This window comes from Colossoma macropomum, unplaced genomic scaffold (assembly GCF_904425465.1).
Source record: "Colossoma macropomum unplaced genomic scaffold, Colossoma_macropomum, whole genome shotgun sequence".
Taxonomy (NCBI): Eukaryota; Metazoa; Chordata; class Actinopteri; order Characiformes; family Serrasalmidae; genus Colossoma; species Colossoma macropomum.
In genome coordinates, this window is record NW_023494785.1 from 29,822,414 (window position 1) to 29,841,828 (window position 19,415).

The following is a 19,415-nucleotide window of genomic DNA, read 5'->3' on the forward strand; positions in this document are numbered from 1 at the left end:
CACAATCTTTACATTGTTTATTTTAATTTATGTCAATGTACCGACTGATATGGCAATAAATTACTGCAACTTGAAACTTTTTTGTTTCCTATTACCACCAATGTAAAGAGGCCTTAGTCAGTAATTCTCTCTACAGTTAACCATTTCACATTAGAATATTCTGATGTGATAATGACTTTGCTAACAACTGAATTATGCGGAAATTTTGAAAAATCTGTGGAATTCCCTTTTATATATAAACATATATTATACATGTTCACTGCACTCACATGCGAACTATAGTGGACATGGATGGATTACTTACTGCTACTGGTGAAGCTGCCTAATTCCATACGGGAGTATCTTCATTAGTTTAGTCTTTATTTTTCTCTGTCACCTGCATGGTCTGATCTCTGATGTGTTAGCAAGCTAGCCATGTGCAGATGCTGCACTGTGCTTAATGAGACACAGCACATGTTAATTACTTTAATTAAACATGTTAGGAGTATGAACCTCGAGAATAAGAGCTAGGCAGGGACAGTGAAGAGAGTTTGAACCTGCTCACCTCCAAACACTCACACACACACACACACATACATACACGAATCACACAAATTAAATCTACACAGAAATTTGACCGTAATGTTCCTCCTGGTCTCATATCCGGGCTAATTTGCATTCTTCAATTCGACATAGTTAAATTCTGAATAATTAAATCAAAGCCTCGAGAGCCACTTAATCTGTCAAGTGGACTGTAGGAAAAGCCTGAGAGCCACTCTAAACAGCAGGAACGGGGGGCGACTCAGGTCCAGTTATTGAGATATTTGCAAAACGTCAGGTTTGGCCTTGATGGGCCTATAAGCAGAGAGGACAGCCCTGAGTGGGAGCGAGGGGGATGCTGTGGTTAACTCCGACACACAAAAACCAAAAAAAATTTAAAAAAAGAGGAAAACAAAGAAAAGAAAACAAAAACAAAACACAGTCCGTCAGAGAGTTCATCGCACAGGCAGACACACTGTTCTCCTGACAGAGAAGGAATTTGAAAGAGATGAAAAGGAGAAAAGAAAATAATAATGAAGCTGTTGGATGCAGAAACAACGGCAGTGAGGGTCACGGCAGCCTGCAGGCAAAGGAGAGCAAGTGCCCAGAAAAGGAAACACTCAGTCGGAGTGTGAGGTCAAAAGTGGGTCAAACACACCACACTGGCTTTATATCAGGCAGTCTAGAACAATGTGAGGAATAAGTACTATATTTTAGTGGAACAGAAATCGCTCTGGCAGCACCTGGTTATTTCTCTATGATATTAATGATCCATGCACACAATAGAGGAACTATCACAGTTGTAAAATCACAATGTAGGAAAAGTATTACTAATCCAAAGAGCTCTATATTTAGGGCTGCAATCACTGTTTTCAGTTCATACGTCAGGTAAGGCACCACTTAAGGCACATGATTTCAATTTAATACACATAAAACAGCTACTGACCCTAAACACAAGTCGAATGTTTGGACACACCTATCTGAATGTGCTTTTTTCATCATCTTAAAGACGTTTTGATCTACCTTAACGTAAAATAAAATATACCACAGACCATTTTCTGCAGTTTTGCTATATGTCCCTGTATACCATATTTATTTATTTTTTTTCTCGCGAGAACCACGTTTTGAGACCACAGCATATTCTGATGCACCTGACTAAATGAACAGCCAGGAAGTGTGGCAAGCCGACTTGTGTCCATGTTTGCGTCCATGCTGTTCCTTACACTATTATCTCCAATGTCCACTCACTTAACAAAAAACTGGTATGATATTTCTTTGTTTTCATCTATTTTTTTTACTAAAACTGAAACATCCATGACGCAGCTGTTCACCTAAATAGGATAACCATAGCATATTTTGCACCGTTTGTACGTTTCATTATCTGTGCTTTTTTATGTCCTAATGATATAGAGGTTATGACAAAATTCACATACTTGTAAAAAAAAAAAGGATGATTCTTCAAGGCTTCTTTAGTAAAAAGAACGGTTCTGTTTAGATGGTACTAATGGTTCTTTTCATGGTGAAATGGTCTTTCAGATTGATGGAGAATGTGTTGTCTATGGTTCTACATAGAATCTTTTTTGAAAATGGTTCTGTATAGCATCAAAAAAGGATGTTCTACTGTTACAAGCTTGACATAGAAAAGGTTCTATGTAGGACCATATACAACACATTCTCTATCAATCTGAAGAACAATTTCACCACACAAAGAACCCTTTAATCATGCAATTGGTCCTATGTATGGTTCTAAAGAAAATGGCTCCAAAACCTAGGCTGCAGCTAAGGTAGGCTGCATTTCTTGGCCCCTACGTCAAAGAAGGCCGTTCCAAAGTGAAGGACTACGTTCCGAGTGATTTCGAGGTCACACCAGATGTATCCTTCCCAGCCTTTGGAACAGCATCACGAAAATGACGGAAAACAAAGCCATTGGAGCATAGATTGTTTTAAAATGTAAGTTTTTCACGTCGTTGTATTTGTTTTTGTTACCTTATAAAGTGTAAAATCACTGTTTAATTTAAGCATTCGTCCATATATCAAATATCTTCCATATATCGTATTTTATTTAGAAGTATTTGTATATATGTAGTTTATTGTACTACATCTCCTTCATTTCTGTGAAGAAATGAAAAAGCAACACAAATGCAACGGGCTCCATATTCTCTCACCAGTTCCCTCACAAGTTTTGCGCTGCAATTGCGAGAGGCGGGACCTTTCTGCCGATGTCACGACGCAGCCTCAGTAGGACTGTTCTATTTGTGTGACCAGTAGGCTACTCTTACAGGTAAATGTGTCCAAACTTTTGACTGGTAGTGTACATATGCAATACGAAATATGACATTGCTTTAATTATTTGCCTTTGCTGGGCTTCACTGCTTTCCTTTCAAGAAACACTTCCCATGACGAAAAAACAGACATGGAGATATGCAAATTTATAACATATGCTGTAACATAGCAACACCTGAAAATAGAGGAGCTGAGAACACATGTACATAAGCCACATATGGTAGATTAAAAAACAAACAGTAAAAGAAATGTAACGCGATGTGTGAAGGTGTGCCATCTTGCTTTGAACAGGACCAACAGCCAGTCCTCTCTGATCTCTCCCCTTAATCTACCTCTCATCTTTCCTGCTTGTTGTTTTCTGTCTACCAGAAACCATTTCAATCATTATTCTCATAGCCTTGCTGGAACAAATGACGTGCTTTTTTGCTTCGACCTTTTTACTTCTCCTCTCTCTTTCCTGTCACTCGCCGTCTCGCTCTCACTCTATCGCCACACTTCACTTTGTCTAGCTCCGTCCCTTCCTCTGCTGCTCTCTGACTCTTTGGCTTGATCAGTTACCAATCCACTTTCCTTGCATGCAGTCTGTTTTGGGGGAGAGAAAGAAAGGCCTGGCCCCTGAGCCTTTGTGCTACAGGCTTGGTTACACCAGTGAGATGGATGTATGATATGAGGCATACCCTGCCCTCTCCTTCAGTTTCATATCAGTAATGCCGTCTTTGGACACCAGTTTGTTAAAAACCAGAATGCCGATAACCATGTTAACCTGCAGAAGAGAGAACACACAGGTGAATGGACAAGCACACACTGTACAACACTGTCCAGCAAGTCTTGCTGACGGAAAAAAAAAAAAAATACAATTCCCGGCGCAAAACATTATCGTGCAGAGCCGAGATCTACTCTGATTACTCTGCAGGGCCGTCGTGAGCGGATTACCGCAGCCGAAGCCCATGACCAAAGCTTCTCTGTTTAAACAGATGTCAAAATACAAACACATGTTTGCCACCAGAGATTGCACTGCAGGGCTTTGGCTGATACGCAAGCCAATTGTAGCTAAGCACACATGGTTTAAGGGATATATCATGTCTGCGGCCTGCAAAAGCTTATTTCACTGTCTTAAAGACTTCTGCATGAGCTGTAATGAGAGGTATTTAAAGTGATGACTTGGCCAAAGAACAAATTTACACAGCTTACTGCAAATAGACTCGGACAGCCAAAACATGATTGGTGGCTGAAGTTTACTTCTTCAGTTCTGTACTGGAGCTATGACATTAATATAGCTAACAATGGTTCTATAACCACCAATTTAGCACTGTATAAGCTGCATAAATAATCACAGCCTTGTGTCAAACGGTGTCAAGTCTCAAACTGACTTGCTTATGTGGTTTCTTACACTGTATAACATACTGTTACCTATAAAAATAGACCCAGCATAGCTAAAAACAGTAGTAGCAGCTAGATAAGTCATGATACCACATTATTGGGTGCCAGTGCCGATATGAGTGCAATTACATAAATCTTGATACCTGATTTGATACCACAACAAACACAGAAATTCCAAACAGAATAACTGAATGTAGCCTTTCAGTATTTAACAAAAATATAAACAGCCTTTATTGCTGAAATTATTATTATTATTTATATTATTTAAGCAAACCAGTAATAATACAGTTGCATTACCAACAAAAGAAAAAATGTACTAAAAGGCTAAGATCATATTTTGCTTACATATGACTGAGGGACAAAGACAATACACTGTAAAAAACAAACCAGGAGTTGATTTGAAGTGTTTTTGAAGACTGAATTGATGTAAAACGTTTCTTTTGTTCATCTAAACTGAATTCTGCTTTGCATTGTTTCATTCAAAGCATTTATTTGAGAATAAAACCAGTTAAGCAGCTTGTTACCACATTAAGGTTGATATGGCAAGTCATTTTTTGCAATGTGTACAATGAAGTACAGCTTACCCCATTGAGGTATCTAGCCATATCAAACATCACAGGCCAGTCATTTTAAAATAAAACACAAAACAATGAACAAAGTTCAAACAAAAATAATAGTAATAGGTGTATTTCTTGATAACACTTTAATAAAACTAGCTGTTAACTGTCAGACTGAAGTCAATGTGATCTGCTTGAGCTCCTTCAAGATCATCAAGATACCAGTCTTTCAGGCGTGTGGCTAAATTTCTCCTTCACTGTAAGAAATAAAGGTTCTGTGCAGGTCCATTTTTTGCTCATCAAGGTAAAAATAATGTAAATGTTCCCTCAAAGGTACAACAGTGGTTTTAAGATCCAGCTGTGTACAATAAATATGTTTTTCCCAGTGGAAAAGTACATATTTGTACCTTTTCATAACCTAAAGTTTTAAAACAGAACAATAAAATAAAAAGCCTGGAGACGAGACGGGGTGTGTGGAGTCAATACAACTCACAAAATATATTATGGTACAATTATGTTCTCTCACTAAAGGTACTGAGACGTACCCAGTGACACTTTCATACCTTTATTCCTGAGAGTGTTTACTCAAACTTTGAAATATTTTACTTGAAGTTTGAAATAATCTATGACATTGTTTGCACTTTTTAAAATAAAATGAAAAATAGACACTGTTGTCTCAGTGCTTTACTCAATGCTGCTGAATGTCAGTCAGCATTGGCAAGTTTTCTTTCGTGTGCAGTCAGACAGGAATGTTGAACCAACTTTGATTCAGTACTACTGATACCACAGAAAACTAGTCATATTACATTTTTTTTAATTCTGGCATCAACTTGACTCTGAAGTAGCAGCCATCTTGAAGCCTGCGTTTTGTTGACACTTTTCACCATTCTAGAACATAACAGTATGTCATACAGTGTCAGGAACCACATGAGCAAGTCTATTTGATATTTACTTACCAACTTAGAGCAGGCTGAGGCAAGTGTGTGATGATTTAGGCACGCAGTTCATACGTGTACGAATAAGCTTCCATTAACTGTTAACTAGATTACATTGTCAGATACAAGGGTACTGCACAGGTGCATTTCTATTCATCAAGTTACAAACAATGTAAATGTAACCTCAAAGCTACAACAAAGGTCCAACCGTGTGCCTTTAATAAGTTTTTCCCAGAGGAAAAGACCATATTTGTACCTTTTCATGCCCTAATGTTTTAAAACAGATGGATATATAAAAAGCCTGGAGTCAAAACAGGGTGTATGGAGTCGCTGCAACTTAAAAACTATAGTTACAGTGGAATACAGTCCAATTATGTTCCTACTCTTAAAAAAGCTGGTGCTTCAAGGGTTCTTTAGTAAAGAAAATGGTTGTATATAGAACCACGAACCCTCAAAAAACTCCTTGCATGATTAAACAGATCTTTGGATTGATGGAAAATGTGCATGAAGGTGCTGTACATGGTTCTGTATAGCACCCAAAAGGGTTCTTCTATTGTTATAAGCTTGATACCTTAACAACAGAAGAACCTTTTGAGTGCTACATAGAACCATTTTCAAAAACGTTCTATATAAAACCATCTACAGCACATTCTCCATCAGTCTGAAGAGCACTTTCATTTTACATTTTAATCGTGCAAAGGGCTCTTTAAAAGTTCACGGTTCTATACAGAACCATTTTCTTTACTAAAGAACCCTTGAAGCATCATTTATTTTAAGAGTGTAACTAAATACACTGAAGACGTACCCTTCCGAGTGAGAGTGTAGCTTTGTAGCTGCAGTACAAAACCGAAGAAGCACATTTCAGACACCAAGCACGTCTTCTCTGATCTACATTAGTGCTGCCGTGCCTTGTTTAGCACCACATCTGGATGAGTGAGGGTGCTGCCCTCTGATAGAGAAAAGCAGAGAAAGAGAAAGTACCAAAACTACGGCTGCAGCTGGTCCCACAAACGCGTACAACAGCCCCCCTTCCAGAGACAGCCAGCAGCTAGCAGGGCACAGAGAGAAAAGGGGAAAGACAGAGAAGGAGAGAGAGGAGGACACAGGTGAGAAAAGTGAGGGAGACAGGGTTGGAGGGGAAAAAAGAAAAGGTCAGACTGAGAAAGGTAATTTCATCCAGAAGATGTACGATATTCAGCAAAGAGGCAGCGCTCTGTTTGTTTGTGAAGTATTGAATCCTGTAACCCCATGACACGGGGAAAAGTGTGTGAAGTGGACAGAATGTAAAGCGAGGCTATGAGAAAGGCAAACTTACTAGTTAACTGTACCGTATCCCTTTGCTTTGGTAAACCCAACAGAGATGGCCACAACAAGAGCAGGTAGGCCTTTAGGACAGAGCAGACAGGAAGCACAATGAGAGAAGGTCAGTCTTGCAAGATGATGGTCACATTTTTTAAAAATAATTAGTTCTTTAGAGTGATGGCATGGAAGAACCACTTTTGGTTTCCTAAAGAACCTTTCACCCAATGATTCTTTCTTTAACCAGCCAATTGAGGAAAATTTTTAAGGTTCCACACAATGTAAAGATTCTGTACCAATTAATTTTTTTTCCTAGAACCGCACGTCCTTTATTTTTAGTTTCTTTTCCTCTAACTAAAGCATGCAATCACTGTAGATGAATTATGTCTTACTCGCAGCTTATGGAAACAAGAAGAGAAACTCTGTAAAAAAATCAGACTCAAGGCTGTTGCTACAGAATGTGAATTAACTGTAAATGTAATTTGCAATGCAAAGAACAGTGGTGGAAATCTCTAGGTGCCTCAAGATTTGATTCCGTTTTATTCAGTGTGCCAAGAAGTGATTCTCAAACAATTCTCAATGCATCTTGAGTTTTTTTATTTCCTGCACTTGTCATAAACAAGTAGTGTTATTTTATTTGAATTTGAATGTAGCCTAAACTCTGTACAAATATTAAGTGTGCAACTACTTTATATGTGGCAGTTTTGAAGTTAATCCTTCAGTAAATTTTTGAACTGTAATAAAGATATTCATAGTAATGGTTAGTAGTTTGCAAAGATGGTTGCTAATGTCTACAATGGTTTTGGGCCTTTTATCTCATAAACACAAAAAACTGTGACCTATCTGACAGCAAACATGAATTAATGAAATTCTGCATTTCTTGCCTCCACCAAGCAGGGCTGTGCTTAACTGTAGTGGAAACAACGAATCTAAGTGAAAATCTGATTATAACATTCTGTAAATTGACTTATCATTCAACCATTCAAAGGAGAATAATGATGCATAAAAGATTAAATTATTGTCCCATAACCCTAGTAAATAACTAAATTAGTAACAATGTAATTAGGCAATTACATTAAATAGTATAGAAAAATGGTTATAATAACTTTCAAAGGTTGAAACGTGTTGAATGTGCAATCTGTGCATGAGAAACAGGCTGTAAGAGTTAAGGAGGCACTGAGAAAGCACTGAACAAAGATGGTTATAAACAGGCCGACAGAGAGACAGACAGACGATCTTACCCCAGCCCAGGCAGAGGAAGCGCTTGCGTATGATGCGGTTTCTCAAACGGCCCGTCACAGCCATATAGGATTGCCAGGCCTCTGTCAGAACCCAACAGAAGGAGGAGAGAAAGAAGAAGTGCAGAAAAGCAGCCACAAGAGTGCACAAAACCTGAGAGAGAGAGAAAATGGGAGTTGATAGTGAAGGAGAGAAGTAAAAGAGGACCGATAAAGAAAAGGTTATAAAGCAGACTTATGGAGTGCTTCAGAGAGGGAGTTGTCTGTATATACAAGTGTGGGCTGTTCTCACCTTGTTGCGTGTCTGAGTCTGTCCGATGAGGATGAGAGCATTAGAGGAGATGATGGACAGACAGAAGTTGATGAGGATGACGGAGCGTTCTGAGCGGATGTACCTGCAGGAGGAAGGAGATACTCCTCTTAATAAAATCTGCTGCCTCTGCAAACACCAGTTTAGCATGAGCTCAGAAACGACACCTGATACACTGTCAATCAGACCAGATATGCTGCACACGTTTGTCAGAAGCTAGGGATGCACTGATCCAACTTCTTCTTTCCCCAAACAGATTCTCATATCTGAATACTGATTTTCTTTTTTAACAGATTCTGATATCTGATGTCTGATACTGAATACTGATTAGATACTAGTGTATACATACATAAACCTAAATATACAGGACTGGCTAATGAACCATAATAGAGCCTGTTAGTGGGTGCCCTGGCCAAAAATTTAAATCACGGTATAATTAAGATTTCTGATTGTTTCAGTATGTATCACAGTATAGTGTATGTACATTTTTTTTTCTCAAATAAAACAATTTTGGATGGTCATGCAAATCTATTTTTGTAGATTAACAATGGCATATTTGTCTGGGATGTCCTTTCCCTATGATATTTGATGTTCTACTTCATAAAGTCTATTGTTTTTATTTATTTATTTATTTTAATAAGCTTGTTCCAAATATTATACCTGCAACATGTCCCAAAAAATTGGGACAGGAGTATGTTTACTACTGTGCTACATCAACTTTCTTTTAACAGCACTTAATAATCGTTTGGGGAGTAAAGACACTAACTAATCCAATTTTGAAAACAGAATTCTTTGTCATTCTTCTGATATACAAGTCTTCTACTGTGCAACCATACAGGTCCTTCATTGTCATATTTTGGACCTTGTAATGCGCTGCATGTTTTCAATAGGAGACAGACAGGCCAGTCTAAAACCTACACTCTCTGATTACGCAGCCATGCTATTGTAAGGCATGAAGAATGTTTCTTGGCGTTGCCATGTTGAAATAAAAATGGACATCCCTGAAATATATGACAAGCAAAAGGCAGCATATGTTTCCCCAAAACATGTATGTATCTTTCAGCACTACGGTGCTTTTTACACCTATGCAAGTTACCCACTAATACCCACCCACACAACATCCATTATTTCCATCAACAATCTTGTCAGACCAACAAGACTTGTCAGACCACAAAATACATTTCCACTGTGCAACAGTCCATTTCAGATGAGATCGAGCCCAGAGAAGTTGAAAGCGTTGGTGACATATGGCTTCCACTGTGCACAGTACAGTCAACTTTTTATTTGTGGATGCAGAAATTAAGAGTGTTTACTGACAATGATTTGCGATAATATTTCTGAGCCCATGTGGTGATATCCATCACAGACACATGTAGATTTTTAATGCCATGCCATCTGAAGGGTTGAAGGTCACAAGCATTCAGTTGTGGTTTTTGTCCTTGCAGAGATTTTTCCCTCTATGTTTTGATATTATTATGTGCTGTAGAGGGTGAAATTGCAAAAATCCTTGGAAACCACTCAATGAGGAACTTTGAGCCTCAATCACCAATATCTTCCTATTTTTTTTCTTAAATTTGTTCTTTAGAAAGGTCCTAAGAAAAAGTCTGTCAGATTCATGATGTGTTCTTAAACCACAGTGTGTGTAGATGCTGTTGTTACCTAAGAACAAATCCCAGATAAAACATTGGTGAATTTCAGAATCTTCATGAAAACTGTGTAAGTGGGTTTTAAGAAGAAATTTCTTTTTAAGAATGGTTGATGAATGAGGCCCGTTGTTCTTAAACAGTTGGACTATTCGCTGAATGGTGAGCCTCTACCCATCCTTGCTCAGAAAGGAGTCTTCCTTTCCCAGATGCTCATTTTATACCCAAGCATGATTGCATCACCTCTTTTGAGCATGTTGCAAGCATCAAAATTCAGAATGAGCATATCTTTACAGTGGAGTGGTTAAGGAAAAACTTTTTATTTAATATCCTGTCTTTCTACTACTGTAGTTTAAAATACACATCAAAGTGGATTAACGAATCACTGGTTTCTGTTTTTATTTGCTTTTCACATACTGTCTCAACTTTTTTGAAATTAGGTGTGTACAATACGTTATTGAGGGAAACAGCAAAAACAATGAAGAGCAATATACTTTCTAAGGAGACAAAGTCGAGTGCACAACGGCTTGTCTGGTGCCTAAATATTTATTCAGGTATACAACATTTAGGTATAGAATATTTAAGTTTAAATCATAGGACCGAGTCTGGTTGCAGTAACTACAGTATTTTATCCCAGCCATGCACCACATGTTTTTGCCACTTCTCATGAACATCATGCCACAAAACACTCGCACAGCATTTTTGTTTCATGAAAAAAATGTTGTGTATTGATTAGCTTTGCGAACTGTGCTGCTTATGGCAGAGTTAAAAGTTGTGCAGTGTGAAACCAAACGCAGGCAGAAATGAAGAATCGCTAAATCTGGTACTTGTTTCTGCTTCATTGTGGCTCACAATGGATACGTTTGTATGTTTTCAATTTTTAAATGTTTATAAAGAAATCCAGCAATAAAGTTTCAATACACTGTGGGGTCCAAAAGACTGAGACCAGCAGACAAAATGCTTCTGTTTCGCATTCTTTTCTAATTCAATACAACATTTGTCACTACAAAATACATTAACATCATAACAACTTGAGTGAAAAGCAGAACCTGTGAAATATTTATATGAATTTCAGAACTTCTTGGGATTTGGTGTCACTCCCTTTTGCGTGTAAAACTCTTTGATACACACTTTGACTCCAAAGTTTGTGCAAAAGCCTCTGACCAACAGATCAAATACACCTCAGAGTCGTCTGAACACGGGCTTCACTGGAAGTGATAAGACTCCAAAAAAATTGGACCTTTTTGTACAAAGGCCTGAACAAACGATGTCACAAATATGTGTAAATTTCAACAGAAACCTTGAAACAGTGCAGAATCTTGAATATTTCGTCTTCAATTTTCTTGTCATAACTTTTCTTTCCTTCAATTTGTTGCACAGTTCTAAAACTTTGTTGGTTATTTTCCGGTTTAAACGGAAAAAAATCCAGATTGTCTGTGTGGTCTCAGACTTTTGGTGTCCACTGTACTTTCTGACAGAATTACTCCAGACATATGCTGAAAACTCTGTCACCAAAGCTTTTTTCCTTCACAGGAATATAAACAAAACAAAATACTGCAATAATAATGCAGTGATATAACTTGACATATGACAAAACGCATGAGTGGAGGAACACGTCAGTGTGAAGTAGTTCAAGATAGGGCTGCACCATTTTTTTATTTATTTATTTTTTTGACAAAAACGTTTGTACATTTGTCAAACTGTGACTGCCTATGATTCATCAGCACACTCACAGGGCACTCGACAGAAATATCCAAGACTGGTCAGCATGCTCTCTGCTTTGTGTCTGAGCTGTTAGATTGCTCATTTTCTAACAGGTCTTGTTAAAAAGATATGCTTGATTTTGATGCAGTAGATGTAAAACTGAAATGCTATGCAACAACAGCAGAGACAATTCTGTTATTACAATTACTATACAATGCACCGTGTAACTCTGTAGTACATGCTGCCTTAACACTACAGACATTTTCATATTTCTAAACAAAATTAAAGAGACAAACAGTAGGTTAGGAACGGTCATATCTAACTTGGGCATGGCAACAGTGCAGTCATCATTCTGCGATCTGCTACTATTAGGCCTTTGGTCGCTTTGGCAAAGCATTGTTGCTGGTGTTGAACATACGCTGAATAGATGTACATCACTTCCGCCTTCTGCATCTTTTTGTTTTCAAGTGAACTGCAGGGGCTGGATGCATCAGCAACATGTAAATTCACATATAGACTAGTGAGTGCCAAGTTAAGCTGAACCAAAACAGGTCACAGCACATACCTGGACATACTTATTAGCTCCTAAACTCAGCAGAAAAGCTTTGTGTGGTTTTAATTTAGTAATATACACTATATGTGCCAAAGCTGGTAGAGATCCAACATTTCTTCTGAAATCAAGGGTATTAATAGGGTGTTTGTCCCCCTGTGCTGCGGTAACAACCTCCACTTTTCTGGGAAGGCTTTAAACTAGATATTGGAGCATTGCTGTGAAGATTTGACACAGTTCTAGCCCTCTAGCTTATGCTTGGCATTGGGCATGATGACCTTAGACCTTAGAAAATCATTTTCCAAGACTTTTCCAGTACAATTTCCATGACTTATATACACAACAGCTGTTGCTCACAAAAAGTCACCTTAAAATGACACACAGCTGCCAACATCCTTAACATTTAAGTCAACAATAAAACCCCTAATGACTTCTTACTGCCTGAGTGATGTACTGACTCACACTCACAAACCAGTCCTTAATCACTCATCATTTCATCCCAAGTTCTACTATGATAACAGAACTGTATGTCACACTCCAAGAAGCTGGTGCTACTAAGCATTCTTACACAATGTCCACATGCAACACTACAGCATTCTAAACTACAGGAGGTATGAAAGGACACTCAAACTGGACATTAGCAGCTAAGAACATGCTACATTTTTTTAGACTTTACTAATATTTCCAGGATAATTTATCAGTTTTCGTATTTTCCATGACTGGAAAACTAGCTATGAATTTCCAGGTTTTCTAGGTTTTCCAGGACATGTGGGAACCCGGTCTATAGAGATTATACAAGCTGTGTGCGCACAACTGAACATCTGTGTCAGTAATGAGTGCACCTTAAAGCTGCTGAATTCACTAATTAGAATGTCTTGAGACTTTTGGGGACCTATTGCATAAAGCTTAACCCTTAGAAGTCGCTCATCGCTGGTGACAACAAAAGCACTTCAGTAATTATCCCTGGCTCGTACAGAGGGAAAATACTGAAAAAGTAAAGAACTCCTCCCAAAGGTGTTAACCGTTTGTGTTTAAATAGAAAACAAGATTTTTTTAACTATTTGAACTGAATAAAAAGCCATTGTTGTGTGTACAATCTTATTTTGTGGGCAGAAAATCTATCTGAAAAAAAGCCGAATCAAAATGTAAATTGAACCTACAAGTGATTCACTGCCTAAGTCACATTTGAAATTTGAATACTATCACAAAACAAATGTATTAACTCTCCACTTCTAAGGGTTAACCCTGTAAAAACGTGCACAATGCCTAGTCTAAGGTTCTGCAACCAGTTGCAGAAGCTTCTGCTTACCTCCACACGGAGACGTAGATGATAATGAGGAGCAGGAGGGTGAGGGAGGAGACCCCACAGCCCACGATCAGAGTCACGGACGGCAGCTGCGTCTTGGATGGGTCCATACTCTGCCAGTAAGAAGAGAGGAGCTGAGTTAGTGCTAATCGAGCATTTCAGTGCTTTAACAGCACAGAGCTGGTCGCCATCTAGACCTCAGGCAGCTGGAGGGAGCTGATTGCTGTCCACGTGGCTCCAGCTGAGGAGCAAGGTGAAATGAAGGTGACTCGGCGAGGAGCCGCTTGCTGAAGGCTGAAAGGGCCTGAGGCTAGAGAAGAGAGCAGCAGTGTAGTGATCCTAAAATACAATCCTGCTGCACAGTCTCCACAACATAGCTAGCTTACATGAAGCAAACTACACAGACACAGATGGTAACCATAACCCTTCTGCAATCCACCACGCCATTTCCATGCTAGTGCAGCCAAAGATTTAGTTGCCATGGTGATGTGGTTGAGAAACAGCGGCCACTGCAGTGGTGGATGCAGCATTAACCCGACTAAAGGTGGGCGCTGCTCGTGTGAGCCATCAGCTGCACTGCATGCTGAGTGTGTATGTGCATTAGTACATGTGAATTAGGGCTGGTCGATACAGTGCCCTGCAAAAATGTTGGCACCACTATAAACAGGAGAAATATGAGATATAACATTCTTTACTGTGTTTCCTTTTGATTGTTCATTCAAAATATTAACAAAAATATATTACAGTATAATAATTACTAAATATAATGAAATCTAAATCTTTTTAGTATTTTGGTTTTTTTTTTCAAATCCACAATTATTGGCACACCTTTCATTTAATACTTTGTGCAGCCTCCCTTTGCAAAGTCTGAGTCTTCTCCTTTAATGCTTAATGAGACTGAAGAACACATGGCAAAGGATCTGATTCCATTCCTCCACACAGAATCTCTCCAGAGCCTTCAGATTCTGGGGTCTATGCTTGTGGAATCTCCCCACTCTGCTCATCCACAGATTTCCTTGATTCTGTAGTCAGTGAACCATTTTTGTGTTGTTTCTGAGGTGTGCTTTGGACCACTGTCCTGCTGGAAGATCCAACCATGGCCCAGTTTGAGCTTCCTGGCTGAGACAGTCAGGTTTAGATTTAATATCTGCTGGATTGAATCCATGTTGCCATGTATCTGAACAAGCTGTCCAGGGCCTTTTAAACACAAACAACAAAAGATACATGGGCTAAAAGACCAAAACTGCAAAGACCATAGATTGATCTCAGTTTAAAAAAGTAAGTGATGTCAGATGAGCATGTCCTGAAGAAGAACTCCAGAAAAGGTTGCACAGTGAATCACAAATGCCCCCAGTGCTGCCCTGTAAGTGTGCTGTCAGGGAGAAATGGACACGTGGCCATGCTGTGTGCTCTCAGAGGTGTGGCAGAAAGGTACTGTAGCAAAGACAGGACAAACTGACACAAGGGCTCTGCGGAGCCCCAACACACATGCCCACACACACACACACACACAGATAATGGGCTGAGTTTATAGCCTGTCTTGTGTCCAGGTCCGATGGCCATGCAGAACCAAGTTAATTAAATCCCTCTGATTAATCAGCACTGCAGCGAGCTCGCCCCTCAGCACTGAAAACTACAAAGACATAGGCCTGCATGTATGCATGATGAGCCAGTGTAGATAGATAATATAGATAGATGTAGATAGATACATAAACATTATATATATATATATATATATATAAATATATATAAACATATTTTTATTGTTTAAAACAGTAAACAACAGAAGCCAACTTCAGTTTCAAAATTTCTTGTTTGGAAAATGTTATAGCTAATTAGGCTAATAATAGCATGGTTTGCACTGTTTGTAGGATGTGTTATCTGCACTTAGTAGTCATACCTGTTGTGTGTATGTGCAAGTGGCATATGACTGTTTGCGGTTATGATGAAACTCATATTTGAAGACGAATTTCAAGTGGTATACAGGTTCAGCCCACTACTAGTACATCGTCTCGTGATAAAATTTAAATAATTTAATACAGAACATATTGTTAAGTAGGGATGCACTGATATAGGGATTCTAGGTCAATGCAGACATCTGATATTTTTTTGTGTGTACATATCTGTCAATGCCATTTCATAAACATTTAGAAACTGTACAAATTGGGAGTAGATTCACCTGATTAAACTAATTAGCTCAATATACAATCTCATACTGAGTTGAAGTGTGTGTATTAAAGCAGGGAAAGCAGTAAAATGTGGACAGGGGGCCTCCAGGACCAGGGTTAAGAAACGCTGGGATATATTAGGCCTGATCCAGTTCCAATCCTTTACGTCTTTTCTTGTGTTCTATTCACATCACTTTCATAAACATGATGTTTACAAGCATTATCCACAACCTGTAACAGTGAGGCATGTTTTCAGAAGATCTTCAGCAAATGTCTGCAGAGCTGAGCTGTAATACAGTGGAAAATGAAAACTTGCACGGTCTGCAGCGCCAGTGTTTCTACTGTGTTTGAACTAGCCACCTTTCAACTTAACACTGGCACATTTAACAAGGGGCTACACATTTCTAGACTACTTTCTGTCACTTACTGTGAACGGCATGGCACAAAATACAATCCCACCATGTTTTTCACTTGTGACTGGTTAAAAAACAAAACTATTGTGAAAAGCAGCTGCACCAGCATAAAGAAAAGACAGAAACCAAAAAGAAAGGAGCAGGCTACTACGAGCACATTAGGGGCACATTAAATCATGGTGTATTCATCACACTATAAAATGGGTATCTGTTCAAAAACAAAGCAAAACATATCCATCTAGAATGTCACGTTATGCCTACGCTTATAATGAAAGTATTTTAATGCAGTATTAATTAGCAGACTAGCATGTATCTAAATCATGTGGCTGTATTATCTATGAAAACACAGTATCAGCCAGTACTCAACATTTAAGTGCTCAGAACAGGAGCAAAAACACTGGATCAGCTCCTTCCTAGGAATATACACTATATAGCCAAAAGTATGTGTAAACACCTCCCCACTAATCAGCAACACCCATTGCTAACAGGCGTGTTACATCAAGCACATACAACAGACACGTTCTTCAGCATTTAGGCTCAGGCCCTTAGATCCAGTGAAGACTAATGTTAATGCTACAGCATCCAAAGACATTTGAGACAATTATATGCTTCCAACTTTGGCAACAGTTTGGGGAAGGCCCTTTCCTGTTCCAGCATGACTGTGCCCCACTGCACAAAGTGAGACATGATTTGAGTTTGGTGTGGAGGAACACCAGTGGCCTGCAAAGAGCCCTGACCTCAACCCCACTGAACACCTTGGGGATGAACTGAAACATTGATTATGAGCCAGGCCTTCTCAGGCCTGCTCTTTTGACTCAGTAGCCACGTTTACATGCAGCCTGATAATCCGTTAATAATCCGACTAATAGCTAAATCGGAATAGAATACGTCCATGTAAACACCTCAATCGGAATAGTCTAGTCTGATTGAGGCCATTCGGAATACAATTTCTATCCGATTGAACGAGGTGGGTAAACCTCCAAATAATCCGTTAAATAGAAGAATAATAGCCATGTAAACACCTGAATCCGATTACATCCCAATCGGAATGTGTAAGTATTTTCTGTGCATGTGCGTCGCGTCATGGCGAAAGTTTATAACGTTCAACATGGCGGAGCAGAAACTGGTCTGCAGAGGAGACGAAGTTTATGCTCTGATCTTTAAAAGACGGCGGTGGGACGGACGTCCAACTTATGAGTCTCAGAACACGACGTTTTCCTCTCGCCGCTTCCTTTATAAGTACATGTGAAGCACGTTTTTCCGAGTCTGACATCATTTTAAAGCAATTAATAGCACAAGCGCGCCAACTGGAAACTCATCTCACGCGGACTGGACTTCACGTGAGGTTCGCTGTCATGGTAACGTTTACTCTAAGCGCTACTCTTTGCATGTAAACATAGCCAGTGAGCACAAATTCCCAAAGACACACTCCAAAATCATATGGAAAGCCTTCCCAGAACAGTGGAGACTGTTGTAGCCATAAAGGTGTGTAACTCCATATTAATGCCCAGGTTTTTGGAATGGGACATCCAATAAGCTCATACAGGTGTAAACGGTCAGGTGTCCACATACTTTTGGCCATAAAGTGTATTTCTTTGGTTTTTGTGTATCTGCAAGGCCTGTAGCATGTTCGAGTGGCGTTTCGTCTCTTCTTGTGTTTTCTGGGAATACTGGTACATGGAGGGTTGATCATAGCATCCTCAATTTTTTTGTATGAATCAGAAATGGTTATTTTAATGTGTTTACAGGAACTCTTCAGCAATAAATAGTTAATGGTCATTTACAAACAGTATTTAGCATTACACAGTAAATAGGAACATAGAAAGTGGTGTTGCAGAGAAACACATCACCACCCCCAAAATTCAAACCAGCACAGAGTAGTAAAATAGATCCAGATGAATTGTAGTATTATACATGTTCTCTTTATCAGGTCCACTGTTGTAAGTTTCTTTAGAACTGAGAATTTCACATCAAACTCTGAATTACTTCTTTTTTACATCTTGACAGTTTAATTATGTAGTAACTAAGTATAATTCCCATTTAGGAATGTTTGAGTGCTCTATTAATGGTACATTAGAGTATATCTGAGTATAAAAGCAATTTTGCTGTCTTGTTCTGTTTTCTTCTGAACCTTCAAAGCATACAGAAGGCCATTTTGGGTCTGTATCTTTTTTTAGAAGTTACAAAAAAACAACAAAATGGAAAAAAAAATGGGGGAAAAAGGAGGAAAACATGTTGGGAGTATTTAAAAGCTTAAAGACATGCATTTACCTAGTTGGTTCTGCACCTGTCACCAGTATGACAAACACACCATGGCAATTCTTGTATCACTCATTCAGTAGTATCTCTACATCCCAACCCAAGAGTTCAGCATTTTTACTGTGCGTCAAAACAGTGAACGGAGGAAAGTCCTAGTTAGTTCCATGTACACAGAGGAAACGTTTGGTAAAAATTCTCAGTTCATCTTAGCACACCTCTGGTCATTTGATTCCTTAGATCGAAACAAGTGCCATGTACACATTCCCCTCCCTAAACGAGAGAACAGATTCCTTTGCTATGGCTTTTCTAGCCCAGGTGAAACTTCTGCTTGACATGGTGCCTAGGCATTAAGTAACGTGATCCATTCAGTCAGCAAGTGAAATGTATTTGACACCTCAGAACACACAATGCAGAAGGTGCTGCTCCTGCAGATCAGGTGACAAGCCTGAGAGACATGGCTGAATGTCTCTGTCACAAACAGTAAGACATAACACTTATGATTCAAAATGCCATAAGCTATCTTTTGTGCTTGTGATTAAAGCAATAAGACACAAGAGGCTGTATGTTCAGTGGTTTTACCAGGTTGTGATTGTTAGGCATAACACAAAGCAAGATTCTTGCACCAAGCAAAGCCAAAGTCCTTATAGGAAAGTCCACTCCAGTCCCAGCCATCTTGGCAAAGCCGCCAGGCAGTTATTTCCAGCCATACAAGACCAGATTCCTATCTGTTTAACGGGATGAGACCTAACATCCTGAAACTTAAGGTCAAGTTACCAAAAACATATTTGAAATCACCAGTAAACCCATAAATAGTTTGTACTGTTTGGCTCAATAATGCACAAAAAACATGT

The 19,415-nt window shown here is 39.0% G+C and overlaps 1 protein-coding gene across 1 annotated transcript in view; it reads right to left on the bottom strand.

The window, feature by feature from the left end:
• adgrb1a (adhesion G protein-coupled receptor B1a) overlaps positions 1–19,415 on the bottom strand; it is a 158,034-nt gene that overhangs the window by 22,314 nt on the left and 116,305 nt on the right. Inside the window, 6 exon segments of the mRNA XM_036590196.1 lie at positions 3,480–3,565; positions 6,656–6,722; positions 6,990–7,059; positions 8,215–8,365; positions 8,504–8,606; positions 13,728–13,837. Of these exon segments, the coding sequence (XP_036446089.1) occupies positions 3,480–3,565; positions 6,656–6,722; positions 6,990–7,059; positions 8,215–8,365; positions 8,504–8,606; positions 13,728–13,837 (587 nt within the window).